A 23617-nucleotide genomic window follows, 5' to 3' on the forward strand; every position below is an offset into this window, starting at 1 on the left:
GCACATTTAGAATACTTTTAGGGGGTTATTCTGCTTTCGGGTTTGGTTTTAATATTATCGTTTATCTATATTTTGTCCAGCAATATATCGCACTTCAAAAACGCCCTGGAAACGCAACTGTTCAAAACTATGCTAAAGTATGGTGCGATAAAACAACTTCAAAGTACAATTAGTTTTTAGGAGTTACTAAAGTAAATATTCTCTGTAACTAATTACCTCGGATGTTCCCCAGTCGAGTCCTGCATTTTAAACTCTCTCCGTTCTCTTTTTATCTTTTAAAGTGGATGTACTCAATAGCGAGTGAGGAATCAAAGATGGGATCCTTGTTATCAAAGTCACCGCGTTCCCCATTGACCTGCTTTAAATGCTGGGCCTCTGCAGATGGCGGCGGTGCTCAAAATATTAATGATCCTCCTTTATGTGAAATACTGCGAGAACGGCGAGAGAGGAGCCGTTTGGCATTAGAGGTCTTAACACGATCAAATTTGTATAACCAACTCATTTAACTATGAGCTATGAGCTATTTAAGGTGCGCTCTGTACACTTTTTAGCTGAAGGGTCCACCACCTGCTTGTTGAGGCTATTGCTTTCCCTAAAATATTTCATAGTATAGCATTAAACGTATATATATCTTGCTTTTATTCAAATACACAGTCAGAAAATGATGTACTCTTACTGGGAGTGGGCTTGCCTCTCCGCAGATCTGACCTAGGAGTCTACCTGATGGGACCATCTGCTTGAATCAACGTTAAAGCCTTACCTTGGAACATTGCAAGTTATGTAGTGCACTTTTAATTAACAGTCTAGTAAGAACTGCTTATCTGAGGTGTTATAATTAGACTAATAATCTATATTTGTAAGCACATTTCTGAACAGTTTTAAGCTGCTTTCCGACGCAAAAAGACCAACTTAACTTATAAACTAGAAGAGTAAAAAGAAGTATTGAATTCCGCATGATGTGAGACACTTTTACAGAGATTTTTAACTGGTCCCAATGTGACTTTTTGCATTTTTTAGAGCATATGGTAGTGATTGTGTTATGTAATTGAGTGACAGTAGTTCAGTCGGTACAGCGTTTATCCACCGATCCAAAGGTTAGCGGTTCAAATCCCACTCTTGACGTAAACATCACTAACTCACAGGTTGGTGGTGCGATTCCTGCTCCCACAGAAAAAGTGCTACATTACTATTTTTACAATTGAATTTATATACATGGTTTATTTTTGCATTTGTTTCATCTTCCTCACTGGTTTGTCAGTATTTGAACATTTCCGTATAGTTTTATTTTTGTATTTTTAGTATAATTTAAACGACACAGGCATTCATAAGGACAACATATTCAGCTGTTCATTTTTACAAAATAACAAATATGATTATGATAATGCAGAAATGTGTTTTATATCAGAGTGAGTCAGTCGGAGCTGGCATTTAGCCCAGTACATCAACACACATAATTGGGTTTCCTGGTACAAAACTGTTTCCATTTTAGACTGTATGGAAGGAGAAATAATAACAAAGATAATGCCATAGAGTTTCTGAGTTTAACTTGAGCACATCCCAACATAAAGCTGCTACTATACTATACTATACTTATTTTCAAACTTTACACATTTATACAGTCACATATTCTGTTCTAACTTTGTCCTTGTGTGTTTGTTTTTTGTCTGACTTTTCTGACCCTAAGCTTCAGTGACATAATTGTTCATTTAATGGTAGTATAAATCTGGCATGCAAAATGGTAGATGAAGTGTTTTAGACGTTTTGAACCTACCAGTAGAGCACACTTTTTGTCAAAACCCATTTTTGTTTCAACTCAACTGCTGAAAATGTTAAATTGCAACTGCTCAAGAAATAAAATAGATAAATATTACATAAAAAGTCTGTTTATAAATGCTTTCTTTGATGTAGTGGTGGAAGAAGAATAAAAAATCTACCAAACTAAAAGTATTAAAGTACCTGTTTAAAATGTACTTAAACAGTAAAAAATAGTATAGTAAGTATTTGATTTTGATAAAGATTTGTCCTAAATTTTGTTCAGCAGAAACAATTAAATAGATTTTTGTTTGCTGAAATTATGAACATGTTCAAATAAACCCTCAGCCTTTTCAGGAGATCTCAAACACTAGTAAAAATACTTTTCAGTCCTGTTCAAAAATGTAGTGAAGTAAAAGTAAAATATCTCCACTTTAAAATTTTCTCAAATATAGTATAGTATATATAGTATAATGTAGACAGATACCTAAAACTTGTACTTAAGCATAGTACTTTACTACTTTTACTTTGTCATGTTCCATCACTGATTTAATACAATAATCCGACTGAATTGATCATATAAATACGGTATTTACAGTCTATTTACTATGACATTATCACAGTCCCATAATCTCAGGCTGTAATCTTTTAATACCTGCTGTTAATCTACGATTTTAATCCCAGTTCATCGATGGGATTAGACTCTCTCTCTTGATTGCCGTCACATTATTGGACATTTGGGGATTATGTCACCTCAACCGTTTATCTCCTTAGCACTGTTTTTATTGGCTTCTCACACCAGGTTTATACTGACTGCAAGGTTAAGTCCAGTACGTACTTTGAGCACGTTACTTGCAGATTGCCTTTTACATCAACAACGACGACAACAATGACAACAACAACAACAACAACAACCACAACAACCACAACAACAACCACAACAACAACCACAACAACAACCACAACAACAACAACCACAACAACAACAACCACAACTTTGACTCATTCATTTATTTGAGTGACTTCAGATTTATCTTCACTGGTGTTTGTGGAGCTGTCAAAGTTATCACACACAGCTCTTATTATTAGCCTAAATCTACAGTGCGCCCTCTGCTGGTGATGTATGTATGAGAACAGTGTAAGTGTTTACTTTCCATACATACATTATCATAAATACCAAAGCTCAGGTGTCCAAAGGCACAATTTAGACTAAAGTGCAAAAAAAGATGCACAATGTAACATTTGTGTAATTGAAAAACATGCTTTTTCTTACCATGAGCTATTAGTTTCCATGGAGTTGCGTAGTTTTAATGCCAGGAAAAGCAACAACATCTCCACGGAGACGAACCGATGGCAGACGCTCCACCTGAAAAGTTACATAGTGCAACTTTAAACTAGCATTCAAATAAGAAAACTCAGGACTATTAAAACCCCATATTCAAAGTATAAAAATTAAGTAAATCACATTTCAGTTTGGTGATTATTTGCTTTTGATTACAGACTACATCCTCCTAGTCTCTAATGTCCCAGAACATTAAGCCGTTCATAACTTAACATTTTAAGCCCACTCGAGGCAGTATTTAAACCAATCATACAACAGTGAATCAAATCTCCAATGGGCTTATAGACTTGTGTATTTCTCACTTTCTGTTTGTGAACGGGTTTATTTCAGCTCACTCTCCTTTGTGTGGAGAATCTTTAACACATCCATAATCCAGCTTTTCTCTTCTATTCTCTCTGCGTTTGTGTTTGTGGCTCTCTGATGTACCTGAGCCCACACTGACGCATAATCCAATCAAAAATGTCAAATATAATCTATTACTACTACTACTACTACTACTACTACTACTACTACTACTACTACTACTACTACTACTACTACTACTACTACTACTACTACTACTACTACTACTACTACTACTACTACTACTACTACTACTCTTAATATCACTGTTGCTATTACTTCTACTATTGTGTTTACTACTATTCACATATTCCAACTACTGCTGCTATAACTGCTACTTGCTATTACTTTACTTCCACTTTTGTACTAACTACTACTTGCTATGCTAACACTACGATGACTACTACTACGTCTAATAATACTACTACTAATACTATTACTACATGCACTTCAGGGATGCATGCTGATTTGAGCTCATTGTAGTCCTGATTTGAACTTGGTTTGGTCCTGGTCTTGTCCAGTTTAGTCCCAGTTCTGATGTAAACTCACATTTTTCTCCTGTGTTGTGTTGTAGTTGTCAGGGGCGACCATAGGCACAGTCAGTCAGTTATTTATGAAGAAAGGTTGAAAAATGAACTAAATTGTGAAGTAACTTGAACTAAAGTGGAAAAACTCACAGCACAGTCTTAGTATTTATGAGCTGAACAAGTTCTAGGCGCTCTTCTTCTCTCCTCTTTTCCCCTCTTTTCATCTCCCTCCTCCTCTGCTCCTCTCTCATCCTCTCTCCTCCTCTCACCTCCTCTTTCCTCTCGTCTTATCTCATCTTGTCTCTCCTCCTCTCCTCGCCGCTCTCTGCCTCTCCCCTCCTCTATCCCCCTCTCTTCTCTGCTCTCTTCTCCCCCCTCCTCTCTCCTCTGCCCTCCTCTCTCCCTCTCTGCTCCTCCTGTCCTTTCTCCCTCTCTCTTCTCTTCTTCTCTCCTCCTCACCCCTCCTCTCTCCTCCTCTGCTCTCCTCTGCTCCTCCGCCCCTATGCCTCCTCTGCTCCTCTCCTCCTCTGCTCTTCTCCCACTGTCTCCTCCTCTCCTCTCCCCCGTCTCCTCCTCTGCTACTCTCCTCTCCTCCTCTCCTCTTCTCCCCCAGCCTCCTCCTCCTCTCCTCTCCCCCTCTCCTCCTCTGCTCTTCTCCCACTGTCTCCTCCTCTCTTCCTCTCCTCTCCCCCGTCTCCTCCTCTGCTGCTCTCCTCTCCTCTCCTCCTCTCCCCCCGCCTCCTCCTCCTCTCCTCCTCCTCTCCCCCCACCTCCTCTCCTCCTCTCCTCCTCCTCTCCTCCTCCTCTCCTCCTCCTCTCCTCCTCTCCCCTGTCTCCCCCTCTCCTCCTCTCCTCCTCTGCTCTTCTCCCACTGTCTCCTCCTCTCCTCCTCCTCCTCTCCTCCTCTCCCTATCTCCCTCTCTCCTCCTCTCCTCCTCTGCTCTTCTCCCACTGTCTCCTCCTCTCTTCCTCTCCTCTCCCCCGTCTCCTCCTCTGTTGCTCTCCTCTCCCCCCTCCTCTCCTCCTCCTCTCCTCCTCCTCTCCTCCTCCTCTCCTCCTCTCCCCTGTCTCCCTCTCTCCTCCTCTCCTCCTCTGCTCTTCTCCCACTGTCTCCTCCTCTCTTCCTCTCCTCTCCCCCGTCTCCTCCTCTGCTGCTCTCCTCTCCCCCCGCCTCCTCCTCACCTCCTCTCCTCCTCCTCTCCCCTGTCTCCCTCTCTCCTCCTCTCCTCCTCTCCCCTGTCTCCCTCTCTCCTCCTCTCCTCCTCTGCTCTTCTCCCACTGTCTCCTCCTCTCCTCCTCTCCTCTCTCCCGTCTCCTCCTCTGCTGCTCTCCTCCTCTCCTCCTCTCCCCCCGCCTCCTCCTCCTCTCCTCCTCTCCCACCTCCTCTCCCCCCACCTCCTCTCCTCCTCCTCTCCCACCTCCTCTCCCCCCACCTCCTCTCCACCTCCTCTCCTCCTCCTCTCCCCCCACCTCCTCACCTCCTCTCCTCCTCCTCTCCCCCACCTCCTCTCCTCCTCCTCCTCCTCTCCTCCTCTCCCACCTCCTCTCCCCCCACCTCCTCTCCTCCTCCTCTCCCCCCACCTCCTCTCCTCCTCCTCTCCACCTCCTCTCCCCCCACCTCCTCTCCTCCTCTCCTCCTCCTCTCCTCCTGTGCTGCAGTAGTGTTGCATGTGGTGGTTGGATGCTTCACTCATTGCAGTCGTTGCTTGAGTGAAAACAGTTTCCAGGGATTTGGTTTGAAAGTCCATCAGTATGCACAAACATGAGTCCCATAACACTGCTGCTGCTGCTGCTGCCACATTATTCAATCTCAAATTTAACTGCTCCCTGTTCAGCTGTTTTGCTCTGATATAAACTTTTATGATTTTTAGGTACATTGATATTCAAATATAAGGTACATTAACCTATAATTGTCTTCCCTCACCCAATATACGAGAAAGATAAGTTACATTTTTTACATGATGCACAGATAAATGGTCACATTTTTATACAGCACTTTTACACCTTTACGGCACTCAAAGAGGAACCACTCAGCCATTCATGTAGGGTTAAGTGTCTTGCCCAACGACACAACAGCATTCATCTGTATGAGCCAGAGTCACACCTCCAACCTGTGGGTCAGTGGATCTGAACAGTCAATCAATGATGTTTATGTCGAGATTCAGCGGGATTTGAACCAACAACCTTCAGATCAGATGACAAACACTCTACCAAACTGACCTATAGATGTGTTATTGCATTTTCCTGAAATATCCCACACTATGGCTTTTAACTTATCTGTATCATCTGTTCAGTTATAGGTGTTTTTATTGCTTAAAAATGACTTAAACATGCATTCTAACTATAAATGGGGTCACCTCTCCAAAGATCTGACCAGTAACTTACACTAGAGGATTCTAAGCAAAGAGAAATGTTACACAGTGTATGCAGTGACCAGTGTTACCATGGTAAAATAATGATATTGTGGACAGTACATTAGCAGGCCGAGCGTTTAGTGTGATTTAGTATCATTTTGAACGCAGGATAATTGCAGGGAACATTTTGTGTTTGTATAAGTGATGATGTAATTGTAAACTCAAACTCTAAGTGCCTGAGAGCTCTCACTGTCTGTCCACCTCCACAGTTTGTATGGCCTCTTCAGGGACATCAGCCAGTAGGAATTCTGTGTTTTGTGTACACTAAAACACTGACTGGCTCCTAACAAATGAAAACAGTTTAGAGAGACATCAACTCCAACCACAAGAGGTCAGGAAAGGAGCAGATTTTTAGTTTAAACTGGTTTATCTGGACATAGGAATTAGTTTTAGCATAAATTCATACGTTTAGAAGTTTAGTTCAGAAGATATTTATTGATAGGCTTGTGATGTCTCCTGTATGATCCATAGAAAATGAAAACTAACACACCTATTTGTTTAGTGTTTCTGTTCATTAGCTAGGGCCCTGAGTCATATTTTGCCTGACGATGGAGTTCTCCTGTTCCGCCCAATCCATCTTCGAACAGAAATTAAACATCTTTAGGTGCAGATTGGACAATGTTGTTGTTTCCACATGAAAACTTACATTGAGTGAAACTGACCAAAAAACAAAATGAGAGTTTAGCCTTTTATGTCTCGCCCATAGACTGTATAAAGAAGTGGAGTAAGTGAGTGTGACGTCACCCACAGCGTTCAGCTCCAGTCAAGTAAAGCTCATCGAGGCGGTTATTGGGGCGAATTTCGAGCCAATTTCCATATTTAGAATGCCGACCGCAAGTATCATAGCAACCAAATAGCCAATCCGAAGCAAGGCGCTGTCAATCAAACCTGTTGCTAACGTTAGCGGAAGCAACCTCAGGGAAAGAAGGCGCCTGATTTGTCTGTTATTAATGCTCATATGTCGATTTACAGACACAAAAGCAAAATAAAAATACGGGGATCATGTAGAGCGGGTTAATACGAACATTTTAAGGCCAAAATGACGAGTCTGACAGCAGCAGTTACGAAGAGAGGGAACACAGTTTCTCGATACAAAGTGAATTGGAGTTGATGGAGCACTTCCTGTTAGTAACGCGGCGGGTTAGCTATGTCCATTTATATATACAGTCTATGGTCTGGCGTTAAAATCTTGGACTTGAAATGAAAGGAGACACAGTTCTTTTCAATCTTGGCTCTTTTTCCATAAGACTTCTGGCTAAATTCTTCCTCAATGTCAATGTTTTCTCACCAACAAACAAATTAGCACTCAGGCTACGTCTCGGAGCATATTTAATTAAAAGCATGACTGTTTAATAAGACTGTGCTAATTAGTTTGCTCATTTTTAGCCACAGTCAGGAACATTACATTGTTACTTTAGCGTTTGCTTCTGCCTTAATCCTTCAGCGCCTGAGCCGGACAAGTTTAGGATCCACAAAAGCTCATTTAACATGTAAATGAATGCATCTCCTCTCTCCAGCCTTATTAAGCACATTTACACAACATATACTCACAATTTGAGACAGTTAAGACTATTAAATAAAATCGCAGTTTGTCAGCAGTTTGTTTCTAATCTGCATTACAATGTTGCACATATGTAAAGTAGCTAGTCCCTTAAGTTTAAAGTGAATTTCCTTCTTCTTGTTCCTGCATGAGTCAGCCTTATTGAACTAATTAAAACAAAATCAAAGTCTCGCTGCTGTTTGGCTCTCTCACTCTCTTTAATTGCTTTTGCATTTAAATTTTTTGGCTGCTCCGTGCGAGGATAAACGCACAGGTGTTTGAAGCTACTATTTGAAGTCACAACAATTGAAGACATGAAATAGAAAACTTTCCGCATTAGACTCGAGAAAACTGACAGGAATTATGAAAGAAAGACATTTGGAGTTTTGTTTAGCTCTTTATTTTTTATTTACTTGCTGAAGTCCAATCAATCACAGTGAGTCTAACCAATCACCTCGGACCTGTTTGTCTTGGGTGGCCCTACCAGGAGCGAGTGTTGTCACGATACTGAAATGTCAAACTCGATTTCGATACTAAGGAACGGACTTGATACTCAATACCGATACCACAGTGATACTTAAAAACTCTTCTTTAGACAATAGGATGTCAAATCAAAACTGCAACTATCTACGTGATTCAGTGATGTTCCTTTTCTCAAAACGCTGCGTCCTTTTGTGTTTAATCCAGTGTTTTACAGAGCGGCCATCTTTGTCTGTGCCTCCTCCTCCTCCACGCTTCACTCTCTTTCTCTTCAGTCCTTCAGAGAGTGGCTGCTCCCCTCCGCTGCAGAGATAAGTGTTCAGAAACAAATGACTTCACAATCACACATGTTTGGACTCACCCTCTCCTCCGCTCTCCTCTCTCACCCTCTTCTATCTCTTTATTTGCTCTCCTTTTATTCGCCCTCTCTCAGTCCCTCCCTCTCTCTCCATTTCTCTCTTTTTCCTCTTACACAAACCCCTACTTACTCTCTCCTCGTAATCTCTCTCAACCCTCTCCTTTTCTAATTTTCATTCTCCCTCCTCTCCATCTATCGCGCTCTCTCTCATCTCTCTTTTACTCACCCTCGTCTCTCTTCCCCGTTTACTACCTTGTCTCCTCCTTTCACTCTCTCCTGTTTCCGTCCCCCTCTGTCAGTCACTGTATCGCACCCTCTCCTCATTAACCTTTACTTTTTCTCTCTCCCCCATCTATCTCTCCATTCCCTCTCTCTGTGTTTTCGCTCTCTCTCTCGCTCCTCCCTCGCTCTCTCTCTGTCTCCCCTCACACACATCCTTGCTCACTGTTTTCTTATGTCTCTCCTTCAACTCTCAATTTATCTCTCCTTCCTCTCTTTTTCTCAGTCGCCCTCTCTTTCTCACCCTCCTCTTCCCTCCTCTCTCTAACTCCCCCTTTTTTATCCACTTCCATATCATTCTTTCTCTCTCTCCCTCTACTCTCAACCCATCTCCCTCTCTCTTTCACTCCTTCTGATCTCAATCCATCTCTCTCTCTTCGTCTTATGCTCTTATTTCTCTCCCTCTTTATTGCTCTCTCACCCCCTCCTTGTTCATGCTCTCTCTCTCTTCCATCTACCCCCCCTCTCTCTATCCTCTCTCCCTCCTTCCCTCTCTGGCTGTCTCTCCCATCTACTCTCCCCTCTTTCTCGTTTCTTTCTCCCCCCTTCCCCCTCTCCCTCCTCTTTTCCTCAATGCCCACTCCTATCTCCCCCTCTCTCTCTATCCTCTCTCCCCTTCTCTCCCCCTCTGTCTCTCTCGCTCTTCCATTTACTCTCCCCTCATTTTCTTTTCTTCTTTCTTTCTCTCCATCCTCTCTACCCCCTCTCCTCTCTGTCTCTCCTCTTCCTCTCCCATCTACTCTCACCCCTCTCTCTCCTATCTACCCCACTCTTTCTTTCCTCTCTATCCCCCTCTCCCCCTCTGTCTCTCTCTCTCCCATCTACTCCCCATTCTCTCCTTCATTCTCTCCCCTCTTTTACTTTTCCTCAACCCCTACTCCTATCTCCCCCTCTCTCTATCCTCTCTACCCCCTCTCCCCTCTGTCTCTCTCTTCCATCTACTCTCCCCTCTTCCTATTTTCTTCTTTATTTCTCTCTATCCTCTGCCCCCCTCTCCATTCTCTCCCTTTTCCTCAACACCCACTCCTTTCTCCCCCTCTCTCTCTATCCTCTCTATCCCATTCTCCTCTCTCTCTCTCTCTCCCATCTACTCTCCCCTCATTCTCTCCCCTCTTTCTCTTTTCTTTGTCTCTATCTATCCTCTCTACCCCTCTCTCCCCTCTGTCTCTCACTCTTCCATCTACTCCCCCCTCTCTCCATCCTCTCTACCCAACTCTCCTCTCTGTCTCTCTCTCCCTTCCATCTACTCTCCCCTCATTCTCCTCTTTTCTTTCTCTTTATCCATCCTCTCCCCCCTCTCTCTCACTCTTCCATCTACTCCCCCCTCTCTCCATCCTCTCTACCCAACTCTCCTCTCTGTCTCTCTCTCCCTCCCATCTACTCTCCCCTCATTCTCTCCTCTTTTCTTTCTCTTTATCTATCCTCTCTACCCCCTCTCCCCTCTGTCTCTCACTCTTCCATCTACTCCCCCCTCTCTCCATCCTCTCTACCCAACTCTCCCCCTCTCTCTCCCATCTACTCTCCTCTCATTCTCTCCTCTCTTTTCTTTCTCTTTATCCATCCTCTCTCCCCCCCTCTCCCCTCTGTCTCTCACTCTTCCATCTACTCCCCCCTCTCTCCATCCTCTCTACCCAACTCTCCCCTCTGTCTCTCTCCCGCTCCCATCTACTCTCCCCTCATTCTCTCCCCTCTTTCTCTTTTCTTCTTTCTTTCTCTCCATCCTCTCTACCCCCCTCTCCTCTCCTCTCCTCTCTATCTCTCTCTTTCTCTCCTCCCTTTCTCTCTATCACTGCTAAGTCCAATTTCTCTTCTTTATTTATCTTCTCTCCCCTGTTGCTCATTTCCACCATGTTCCTACAAGCTTCATATCTTGTAGTATTAGCTAAAACCAAATAGCAAAAGTAATTCCCGAACCAACTTTTCCCCCCCCCAACAGTTTTTTGAATTCTCCCGGCGCCCCTGCTCTGTTATTTCTTCCTCTACAACAATTTCAACATTATCATTCAAAGCTTCTATAAACGTCCAAAGCTATTACAGTGCAAAGATGGGTTTTTGCTTCCTATGCATTTGAGAATAACATTGTCCGTTTGCAAAGCTTGGGGTGAATTGGAAAAGCGTCCGTTGAATTGACATGCATGGAAAGTAGGCGTCCGATAAAGGCGTGACGGAGCGATCTTAAGAGCTGTACTTATAAGGACGTGTGGGCATTTTAATCAATAGGATTTGTCAACATATATAGTCTAAGTCTCTTATCGATTCACACTATCAGATTTGGAATAAGCCCAGGGCGAAATAACTGTGTTGAATTTGGATTCGAAAGCTTCATGCAAATCCTTAAGAATGACTTATTTCTGCCAGCAGTGCAAAAGTAACTAAGTCCCATATTGCTGGTCAAACTTGTATTCGGTTGCGTAGCTAAATAAAGTCGACCCAGCGCTGAAAAATGCTACTAAATCGCAATCTTTAGCTGTAAAAGTGTGGTAGTTTTTTTGGCGTTTCAGATGCTGGTGAGTTTAATCAATGTCCAATACATTATGAGAAAAAAATATGTGAAAGACTGGGATTTTGTTTTTTTATTCTGTCGTGATGGTTTTTTTAATGTATGATTTATTTAAAGATTTTCCAGAGTATATATATATATAAAAAAAAAAAAAAAAAAAAAAAAAAAAAACATAGAAAGATGTAGTATCCAGGGTTAATATAAGAGATTAATTTAACAACTTAAAACATATACACACACAAAGAAAAAAAATAACAGATGAGTGTGAAAACAATAGAAAAAAAAACAAAAAATTTAAGAAAAAACTAAACAAGAACAAAAGACAGACAGAATATGTGCTACTAAAACCGTTTGTTGGCACTTGATATCCATGAATATATGAAATAAAAGACAGATCATCTCCAGTATCAAAGACATGACATGATCTAAAAACATGATCTAAAAAAGGTAACCACACTTCAGTAATATTGTGTCATAATGTTTGTGTAATCATAGTAAAAGCCCAAGTTTAAATCTGTCAACTGGACCAAAAGTTGTAGGAGTAAAGACGTTTTTGTCCAGTTAACAGATTTAACTTCGACTTTTACTATGATCTTGTGAGTTCTCGTCATCTCACGGAAGGTTAGAAAACAAAAATAGCAAATATAGTAGTAGTAGATTTCATATTTCTGTTCCGTGTCCTCCGCTAGTTGAATCTTTGGTCACACAGACGGAAACATCTTGACCTTAACTGAAACTTTAGCGTTAGCTGGTGTGAGGAAACACGCTGAGTTTTTTGTGGTAGTTTATTTTCTGAACGCAGGGGCTACTGTAGGTCACAACCCCATCAACTCGTCGGCATAGCAACCGAGTGTCACATACAAAAGCAGTGACGACAACAACAACAACAACACATAAACCGCTATAAGAACAACAAAAAGTGTCAACTCTACGCAGAACTGAACACAAAATGTCACTTTATTTCACAAAAGTATCTATCAAGAGTCCAGTGAATCCTGTGTTTCAGATGAATGTAGATAGTTTAAGTCATTTTATCAGTTTTTCACTCCGGAAATAAACAATTAAAGCTGCATTTACCTGATTTTCAAACTGAGAAAGGAGGAAGTAGATAGTCTTTTGCATAAATCTATAGTTCCAAGTGTAGTATTAGTATTCACATTCATGGATTTTAACATGTGTGCACTGCTTTAAAACCCGTCTACACATATTCTGTTTGTACGTTAACAGTACACAGTGTATGACTTTCTCACAAACTGCTCCTTTACAATATGCGTTTGAGTGTCGAACGAAATAAAACACAATTTCACCAGTACAAATGTGTATAATCTAATTAGACAAGACAAGAGTGTAGAGGAGTGTAGACACGGCAACATCTGTCTGTTGTTAGCGCGAACCAGAGCCAGCCTCACGGAAATACTGCTCTGGAACTATTTACATAAACTCCAGTCATTCAAAGTGCGACAAAACGCTGCTGTATTTGGACAGAGACACCGCAGGGCGTCCCTCAGGTGAGACGCGTCCCGCTGAGATCCGCGTACGCTCATAAACATCCATCTTCTCTTGTCTTAGGCTTTCAAGTCGGTCCAGAAGTTCACATATCTACAACAAAACATGGCTTGCGTTTCAAACTTTCCCACTTATTAGAAGAGCTCACACAACCGAGATACTGCAAGTTACACAGCGAGTTAATGGAATATGAAGGTCGCTTTTTTCCTCCATAACGATGTCTTTTTCTCGTTATGTTTGTCGAGCATCTTCTGTATATTGCAAAGTGCGACGCGAGGGTCATCACAACAGTGTAGAGAATCCCTAGAGTTTAAAGCTGAGCCGGAGGACGCGTTTGTTGACCTGGTTTAAAATCCCTGTAATTACTGGGGCCCATCCTCATGACCAACACAACTGACACAAAGTTCAGCCTGGTCTCTGTTGGAATGAAAAAGTGAAGCAAAGTGAAATTTTGTTTTGACAGTAGCTTCAGAAAGTGGCGAAAAACGTGATTTTTCTCAGTTGAAAAGGCTTTAATTTGACGGGTTTATGAACGTTAACAAAGAATGCTATGGTTCAACACTTGTAGGTCAATATATTTGGATATTTGTGCATTTCTTATAGAGTTATACGCCCCTGTCCTCCATTTAAATGTCAACCTGTGTGTTTTTCATGAAGAATGGGTTTTCATACATTTCCTGCATAGGACAATAGCATTACACGTTTTTTGTTTCTGGCATAGATTTAGCCTTTGCACTATTATCTCTGTGTTCTGCTGGCTATAGATGCACGACTGTTTAAGATCTATAATTTAAACATCCTGCGCCTCCAACAGAGAGGAACAATACTAAATCCTCACACCGCTCACGTTAAAGCTCCTATATTACAATATTTTCTGATCTGTTATAATGTTCAAACTCCAGGTCTGTTTTTGACGAGGTAACAGCTTTATAACATGATTCAAAGCTCATAACGATCAATTTCTTTTACCTTTAAATACAATATGTGGACTTTCAAATAGAAAAACAGTGGGAGAATATGTGCTGACCAGTGTGGATGGTGATTAATAGAGCATCCAGAAGGGGGCAGTGTTGAGGCTGAGGGGGGGAAATGAGGCAGTCTGGAGCGTGTGAATGAATTTCTCGCTCTGCAGACAATGCGGTTGTCAAAAATATACCCACATATTCATTTATAACACGGCTAATATCAAAACTCGATACTGATTTGAACAAGTACGCTGAAATCTTCCTGAAAAGCTCAAAAAACTGCACGACAACATCAAAGAAACAACCATTATTTAGTTATTTTCTTAGATCTACAGCAAGTCTTAACCAAATTCTTTCTGAAACAGACTCGTCTTTCTTTCCAGCTAGTCATTTTTTGTATAAGTAATAGCTTTTACAGTTTAATTCGATTGGTTAAAGTTAGTTGAGTTAGTTCAAAAGGTTTTTTAAGAAGACTCCCGCACACCATCTCACTCCACGTTCACTTTTATTACTAAACGTTTCCGTCCCTCTGAACTCTCACCAGCATTTCGCGACTCCACATTCCAAATAGACCTCGTTAAAATTATACACGCCGGGTTGCCATGTTAAGAAAAGTTACACTGTGCAAAGTTACACTGTGCATCTTTAATGTTTCACTTTTTATTTTCAGTTTGGTTGTTTTTATTGCACTGAAATCAAACCGAAATCAAATCAAGTTTTATTTGTAGAGTCATTTTCATGCACGCAGACAACTCTTTAGACTGGATTAAAATAAGAACAACTCAAAAACACTTCTCTAGAGCCTCTTTTCACTTGTTTCTATGGAGATGTTGTTCCTTTGGCGATAATCTTCCGTAGTAAAGCGTCTTATCGTATCATTCCAAATACATAATTTCTATTATTCTCTTGAGCGCCACATTTTATTCACGTTTTTAAAATATATAAAGCCCTTTTCAGCCCTCAAGACACTCAAAGCACTTCATATTTTTGTAACTTTTACCACTTCCAAGTATACAGCATAATGATCACAAGTGTCATAGTGGATATTTAGTCTATAGTCCCATGATTCCACTTGTATAAAAAGTTGAAATTTCCTCTGTTTCTCATTAGTTTTGCAGAAAAATGTGAGGCCTGAAGTCAATACCCCATTACCCTGCGCAGACAGAGGGAGTGGCTGTTTATCAATGAACCTCTTTAACTCCACAGCTCCGCACAGTTAATTAAACCTCCCATTAACTGCACCAAACAGAGCAACAACTGCAGGCAAGAGTAACAGAGGGAGACCAGAGAAGAAGACCAGAGAGATGGAGCTAAATGTGCTGTGTCAGGATGCAGGGTTTCAGAGCGGAGCAAACTCTTTACATGGAAAGTGATTTATGTTCTGATGTTGTTTCCTCATCAAGAACAGACCTGGAGTTGTGTTTTGTTTCATTCACACATGTTTGACACACAAACCCTGCATATTTAGGCTGAGTTCTTCTCTCACACAGAAAACACACACTATTCCACCTTGTGATGTCATTTGGTAATACAGGAAGTGCTCCACTGTGTTTTTAAACTCCATACACTTTCACTAGACTCATTTGTGTGATTTAAAGATGATTTCCCTGGAACTGCGAATCTCAAAAGGTAAAAACTAGCAACTTCAAAACAACACTTCATGACATCACAAGGTGGAACGTTTTGAGGTTTGGAGATGTAGACAGATAAAGTGTTAGGGAAACATGTGTGAATGAAACGAAACCCAGGTCTGGTAACATGGCTAAAAGTTCACAAGAGGCAGTTTTGTGTAATTCTGTGGTAGAATTTTAACTGTAAAAATGCAGATGTTCTGACCAGATGTTTGGTTAATATTTCTGTAGTTACCAAAAAAAAAGAAAAGAAAAATATAACTAAATGTATTCAAACAACATGCACGTTTTTGTCAATTGAAACAAACAGTGACAAGGTTCAACATTAATGTAAATATAAACTTTATGTTATATCATTGCTGTTTTTTATTTTTAGTTTTTTTTGTTTGTTTTTTATCAAAACCCCCAAAAAAGAAACTCGACCATCCCACTGTTGACATAAACAGTGGTCAGATGCACTGACCCACAGGATGGCTGTGCGATTCCAGCTCCCACAGATGAATACTGTCATCGTGTCCTTGGGCAAGACACTTAATCCACCTCGCCCCCAGTGTCTGTGTACACTGGCGTATGAACGTGTGTGTGAATGGGTGAGTGGTTGATGTAAAAAGCTCTTAGTGCCATGAAGGTGGAAAAGTGCTGTATAAAAATGTGACCATTTACCATTCCACAGTTTGACATTCATGTAGTTTATCGCTTTGCCAAGTCTAGATCTGAGAAGGAACTTTACTCATTTATTTATTTATTGTAACAATAATATCACCTGTAACTTAACAAATGTAAGATAATTTCAATACTATACTGTGGAACATTCCAGGCAAAGCAAAAACATCACCCTGGAAACAAGCAGGTGTCAGACTTCCCACAGATCTGGACGGTGTCTGTGTCACATATTTACCTCTATGTTTAAAATGACTGACACAATGTCCTTCAGTCAGTTTAGGACACGGCACATTTCTACACCCCTAGTGTTCCCCGGGTTATTGATGTGTATCTGGGACATGCCGTGACCTTTCACCCCAGAAGCATTCATTCCCCAGCATTCCTCAGTGCTGCGTATCAGGCATGGCGCGGCATGCCTCAAAGAACGCACTGTTTAAAGGAAGTCCTGTCTAATTATAAACAGCAGCATTAGTGTGACACGGGCTGGGTGCACTGTACAGAGTCTGGGCTCTGAGTCTGTGGATGTGAACAGTGTAGTGTCTAGACGCTGATAATGATCTGATCACATGACCTTTCTGTTAAACGTCAACATATCGGACGAGAGTCTGACACTGAGCTCAATCAATGAAAAATAGTAGTGGGCAATGGCATAACAGTAGTAGTAGTAGTAGTAGTAGTGATAGATCTAGTTATAGTGTAAAATAGATGAAGTGTATTGGCAAGGAACATGACAATATGCACATTGAGCAAGAACCTATTGCACAAATGAGAGTTTTTAGGGCCTTGTTATTGTGCTATAGGTGTTAATGTTTTATCTGGAATGTTCCACAGTATGGCATTAAGCTGATGGTGGCAAGCAACTCACGTTATGTATGTTTCCCACTGCATTTTTAAGCAATAAAAACACCTGTGTATTAAATAAATATGAGATGGATTGGTTAATGCCATAGTGTGGAACATCTCAAGCAATATTCTAACAATACAGTTTTTTGTCGTGTTTTATTGTATTTGTTTTTATCTAATTTTTATCTTGTTCAGTGTGCTTGGGTGTTTTGAAAGGCGCTTATAAATAAAATGCATTATTATTATTATTATTATTATTATTATTATTATTATTATTATTATTATTATTATTAATTCTATTGACAAAAGCAAGTGGCAAACCTTCCACCAAATGCAACTTTAATTTAGAACCTGTAAAGGTGCAATAATGTATATTTTCTTGTAGGGGGTCTAGATGTTATTGCTTTGCCCAGAATGTTCCACAGTATGACATTAAAACTGTAGCTTGCTTTTATTCAGTTACGTGTGTTTTTTATTGAAAAACAAAACATGCATTCCTGCAACTTGGCCTGGCAACTTCGAGTGCTCGTCTCCGTGGTGAAAGATTGTTTGATAATGTACTGTGGAATATTTCAGCTAAAGCAATAACTTTTTCACAGAGACAAGCAGGTAGCGATCCCTCTTCTAAACAAACGTTACATAATGCATCTTTAAGAACCTTACCTTTATTAAAGCAGACCTATTATAAAAGCTCTGAAAAGTCAATTTTGCATAATTGTTTCCTTCTCATTTACCTTGTTGAATTGTATCTGGAGTGATTAGTACATGTTTGGACAATCTTTAATCACGTAATTTCAAGACGCCATGTTGCCGATCAATCCCTGTTTTCACCGCCGGTTGCATACACCTACCTCTCTGCACTAACTCTCCAATTTTACTTTCTTAATCGGTGATACGTGTAGGATACGGCAGCATCATGTAGTCATTTTGGTACAAATGAAAAATCCACAGGAGCTGCCGACAACTTTAGCTCTTTGTCGTAATGACGTTTACAGTGACCTCAGCTCCAATTGGGCACTTTATGAAGTAGTTTTAGATGAATATTGGGATTTAAAATGTCCAAATTATAACATAATGATCCACGGGTGTAGTAGATTATCATTATATAGCAGATACAAGAACAATATGCCATTTTTTGTGTATTTATTGAAGACTAAGCCAGTAGGAGACGACATGCTAATCCCGAATCGCACCAATCTCAACATCAAAGGACCATTCCCATAAAAGTTGGCCTTATAAACATGTTTAGCGCCGCGCCGTCCCTGTACGTGGAGCAGTTTGTCGTCCTCTGTGTTTGCGGCCTGTCTCTGTGTGGTGAATGTGAATCAGGCCCTGAGTATTTATCAGGAGCGTGAGCTGACAGTGTGAGTGATGCTCCTGTCATCTGCCCGTCCACTGACACGAACAAGAGACCATTTCAGCGGCGCAAAATGAAATGTCAAATGCAGATTAAAGCTGTGATGGCTCAGCACTATCACACATTGTTTTTAACTGAAATGAATGCTCTTCTCTGGGTTTGGACCGTCTGGTGTGATGAAAGCTGCGTTGATAAGGCGTCATGGCGATGGAGTTAGGAAATAAACAATAAAAACCTTTGGACTCTTTCTGATAGAGCGGGGGGAGAGTGCGGGAAGTGTGATAGTAATTGTTCAGAACATAAGAAAAGGGTGGAGTGGCCATAAATTCAAGTATTGTCTTTCTGTGTCGTTATAACACAGTAGTAGTAGTAGGACTGGTAGTAGTGGTAATGGCAGCAGTAAATAATTAATTAACAACTGTCAAGCGTCAACTTTTTGAACATCACTCTTTGTGTAAAATCAGTCAAATAAAACATAATAAAACATGCTAATTCTGGTATTTAAAGGTGCACTATGTAACTTTTCTGCCACCTGCTTGTCTCCCTGGAAATATTATTGAAATGCCAGGAATGTTCCACTATGTCACATTAAACTTCGTCAAGGCCAAGTAACAGGTCAGATCTGTGGAGAGGGGACCCCGCTCACAGATGGATGTTCTTTTTTAACTCTTAAAACATCTGTAATTTTCATGGTAGAAACTACAGGAAAAAAATGAACTTGAGGAGAGGACACTTCTGTGTTTAGAGACATGTTTGTGTGTCAGTGCTAACGCTAATGCTGATTTTGAGGCATAATAAATATTAAAACAATGCTACAAACTTAAGTATTCTACATATAACTATTACTTTGAATTTTAATAGGTTGTTTATTTTATGTGTTTTATTGTAATAAAAGTGACTGTTAGCTTTGAGATACAGTGTATTATTGCAAGGTAGATACATTAAATGTCATACAGTAGAACATTCCAAAACATAAAAATCTCCATGGAGACGAGCAGGTAGTGGACCTCCACCAGAAAAGTTGCATACAGCACCTTTAAATCAATATGATACAATGCCATTTAAAAGCTATTTATTTTGACATAAACAGATATGTGACACATTAATGGGTAGAGCTGCCAAAAGTTTTACTCAAATGTCAACTGGACAAATCGTTGTAGGAGTGAAGATGTTGCGCTGCTCATCCAAGTCCCTCCTTCAGTTCTGGTCAGATTGCTCGTTGACACTCCCTTATATCTATCTGAGGGAGGGGCAAACTACACTGAAACTGTAAACACCTATTCAGTATCTGGAACCCTTTACTGCAGATATTAATGCTGTGGATCCAAACATCAAGTTCACACGGGAAGAGGCCGAGGAGAACGAACTGGCCTTCTTAAATTGTGCAGTATCTATAGGAGAGGACCGGTGTCTCCAGGTAGAAATCTACAGGAAACCCACACACACTGACCAATACCTGCTGTTTGATTCACACCATCCACTGCAGCACAAACTCAGAGTGATCCATATTCTACATCACAGAGCTCAAGTGTTGCCCACAAACACAGAGGGAAAAGTGAAGGAGGAACATCACGTGGGGAAAGTCCTCTCTGCTTGTGGATATTCAACATGGGCCTTCAATAGATCTAAGAGAGGTAAAAAAAACAGAACAACAGGGAATCTGAACCTAGAAGGAAAGGCGACAGCTTTAGATTCCTGTCTTTTTGAAACCTACAAACACTTTAAGACAGAAACTGGTTCACCCAAAGTACAAAACTATGAGCCATAAACAAAGTGATGTGGTTTACTCCATTCAGTGTAGTGAAAAGAGCAGTGAGTGTTACACTGGAGAAACTAAACAGCCACTTCATAAGAGAATGTACCAACACCGGTGTGAGAGCTCCTCTGGACCCCAGTCAGCTGTACATCTGCATCTCAAAGACATTAACCATTAACTCCTCTGAAGATAGTGAAGTTCAGATCTGAGCCAGAGAAAAGAAATGGTTTGAGAGGGGAGTTAAAGAAGCATTTTTTGTTAGGAACAGGAATGAGGACCTTAGTCATCACCTGTCCCCAATATCTAATTCCATCATCAGACCCAAAGCAAACAAAGGAAACAAAGACAACAATGGAGCGAGCCAGTAGGGCCGTTAAAGGTTGAATGCAGGCCATTAAGGCTGAAACTGTAAACAGTAGGTGTTTACAGTTTCAGTGCAGTTAACTCCTACCTTCAGATGGACATAAGGCAGTGTCCACCAGTAATCTGACCAGAACTGAAGAAGTGTCTTGGATGAGCAGCAAAACGTCTTCACTCCTAGAACGTTTTGTCCAGTTGACAGATTTAACTTTGGCTTTTACTTTTACTCAAATGTATTTATCCATGATAGTACAGCACAGATAACTGAAAAAGCTACTCCTGTAAACTTAACAGTGTAACATTCCTGTCCACCACGCTCCATGTTTCTTTTGAAGAGAAAGTTTACTCAAATGTTTTCCCTCTTTTGGGTGTTTTTGTCCAGCCTCTTCCCTCCCGGAGCGCTGTGGGGGTGAGCGTTCCCAGGACAAAGCCGGGCTGGGGTGTATAATGGAGTGAATGAAGGGGGCCAGAGTGAGACAAAAGCCAGCGGGGGAGTGAGAGAGTGGGCTAGTGAAAACATGAGAGGGGCTTGACAAGTGCTCGTCAAAGGGACTCGGGAACACGCACTCCTGAGTGACCAAACCTAGCTCAAAAACTCCAAAAAAACATCTTAAATTTACTTAAACTTCCTTGCTGTGTTAAGTTAGTTGTTAACATCACTGCAAGGTTAGCTGAATGCAGGGTTTCTGAAAAGTTGGGAGAGTTGGGTCGTTATTGCAGAGTTGAAAAGTGTCCCTCCCCCCCCGCCCTCAGAGCACATGGTACAGTCCGTTCAAAGGCTGCATGTCATCTCACTATGTGCTGGTCCTGTGGAAGAGCAGCTGCTACAACGCACTCTCCCACTCTATCTCTTTTGCTTTGCCGCTAAAACTGCCTCCTCCTCTCTTATTCTTTCTCTCCCTCCTCCGTCTTTCCAATGCTCTTTCCGGCGTTCCTTAACTAGTAGAAGCGGAGGATTTCAGCTGAGGTTGTTATGTTTGAAGTAAAGTGAAAGTAGTAGGCTGTATGCGCAGGTGGAGTTTACATTGGTGGATGCTGACACCATGCTGCTGCTCTGTGTGGATGTGCTCTCCAGGGGAAAATCCTTAAAATGATGGAGGACAATAAGCAGTTGGCGCAAAGGATCGACGGAGCCATCCAATCTTCCAGTCGTGAAGTGACAAACCTTCGCTCCGAGCTGTGTGCCACCAGCCGCAGACTGGCAGAGCTGGACCCCGGCAGCCCCCCGCCTTTGGAGAACCATCATCTGGACTACAGAGGTCAGTACTGCTATTACTACTTATACTGTTACTTCATCTACTGCTGTTTGAACTGCAGTGTACTCTACAGAGGTGTTTCTCAAACTTTGTCTAACAACTTGAACCTACCATAGCATGTGTTTCTATGCAGCAACTGTCATGAAGTAGGTTAAATGAGACTGGCCCAGGACTCTGAACTAAAGCACCTGTCGAGAAGAACTAAACCAGGACTGAACCAGGACTGAACCAGGACTAAACCAGGAAAAAACAGGACAAAACCAGGACTGAACCAGCACTAAACCAGGACTAAACCAGGAAAAAACAGAACTAAACCTGGACTAAACCTGGACTAAACCAGGACAAAACCAGGACAAAACCAGGACAAAACCAGGACAAAACCAGGACTAAACCACGACTAAACCAGGACTAAACCACGACTAAACCACGACTAAACCAGGACTAAACCAGGACTAAACCAGGACTAAACCAAGACAGAAATTATGGATTTCAAGACTAGCCCAGAACTAAAGTAGGACTAAACCAGCTGTGGATCAGGACTAAGATTAAACCAAGACTTAAACAGGACTAAACTAGAACTAAATCAAAACGAAACCAGTTCTAAATCAGAGCTAACTAGAACTAAACTAAAACTAAACAAGAACTAAACTGAGACAGAAATGATTGACTTCAAGATTAGCCCAGAAATAAAACCAGCTGTGGATCAGAACTAAGACTTAACCAGTGCTAAAACAGGACTTAACAGAACTAAACCAAGACTAAACTTCAACCAAACCAAACATAAACAGATACGGAAATAATGGATTAAACAGGACAGTGATAATCAAAAGACTAAACTAAGACTAAACCAGGATTTAATCGGGACTAAACCAAGACACAAATCATGGATCTAAAGAACTAACCCAGGTCTAAACCAGAACTTAACAAGAACTAAACAACACCTAAACCAAGACTAAACTGAGCAGGACTAAACAGCTGTGGGTCAGTGGACCAGACTTAACCAGGACTAAATCAGGGCTAAACCAGGATTAAACCAGAACTAAACCAAGACTTAAACAAAACAGCCAAGACTAAACTGAGACCAAAGTCATATATAGACTTACAGGACTAAACAGCTGTGGGTCATTGAACTAAACCAGGACTAAATCAAACTAAACTCGCATTAAATAAGAACTAAACCAATTTTTAACCAGATTTAAACCAAAACTAAATCTCAACCAAACCAACCAGACACAGAAAGAGGACTTAGAGAGGACGATGTGGACCGTACGACTAAACCAGGACTCAACGACAATTAATCAAGAACTAATAAGAAGAAATACTTACTTACAAGACTAAACAGCTGTGGATCATCAGACTAAAATGAATAAAATTGGCTTCAGATTACAGTAAATCCTGACTTGGAACCCTGCATGTACCACAGTGTGTACGCTAACCACAGTTTGAACAACACTTCTGCTTAGCTGTGCACTGCTGAAGACAAAACTTGCTCTTACTTAAGCTTTCCTACATTTCCCGTATGTCTAAATCTGCCATGAAATCTAGTTTATTCTATTGGCGCTAAAGAGTTGGAGACAAGAACTTTTGGCTCCTTGCAAATCTTGGTTTTGCGTTGGTTTCCCAGGCAGCGGCATGTTTGCTTTGGGCTCCTCTGCTCGCTTCCTCACTGTACAATGATTTGATGAGTGAATAATGAAAAAGTCTTGAACAAGCGATGCTATGTCTTTCCCTGTCTTCTGTATTCAC

The 23617-nt window shown here is 41.1% G+C and overlaps 1 protein-coding gene across 4 annotated transcripts in view; it reads left to right on the forward strand.

Moving 5' to 3' along the window:
- Positions 1 to 23617, forward strand: part of kaznb (kazrin, periplakin interacting protein b) — a 182875-nt gene that overhangs the window by 52515 nt on the left and 106743 nt on the right. For 3 of the 4 annotated variants that reach the window (XM_033966596.2, XM_033966594.2, XM_055221714.1), the window contains one exon: positions 21691 to 21874. In XM_033966596.2, coding sequence (XP_033822487.1) covers positions 21691 to 21874 — 184 coding nt within the window. Of the gene's footprint in view, positions 1 to 21427; positions 21875 to 23617 lie in introns of those variants that run through there. The other variant, XM_055221715.1, reaches the window with a different exon arrangement.

Source organism: Periophthalmus magnuspinnatus, chromosome 5 (genome assembly GCF_009829125.3).
Source record: "Periophthalmus magnuspinnatus isolate fPerMag1 chromosome 5, fPerMag1.2.pri, whole genome shotgun sequence".
NCBI lineage: Eukaryota > Metazoa > Chordata > Actinopteri > Gobiiformes > Gobiidae > Periophthalmus > Periophthalmus magnuspinnatus.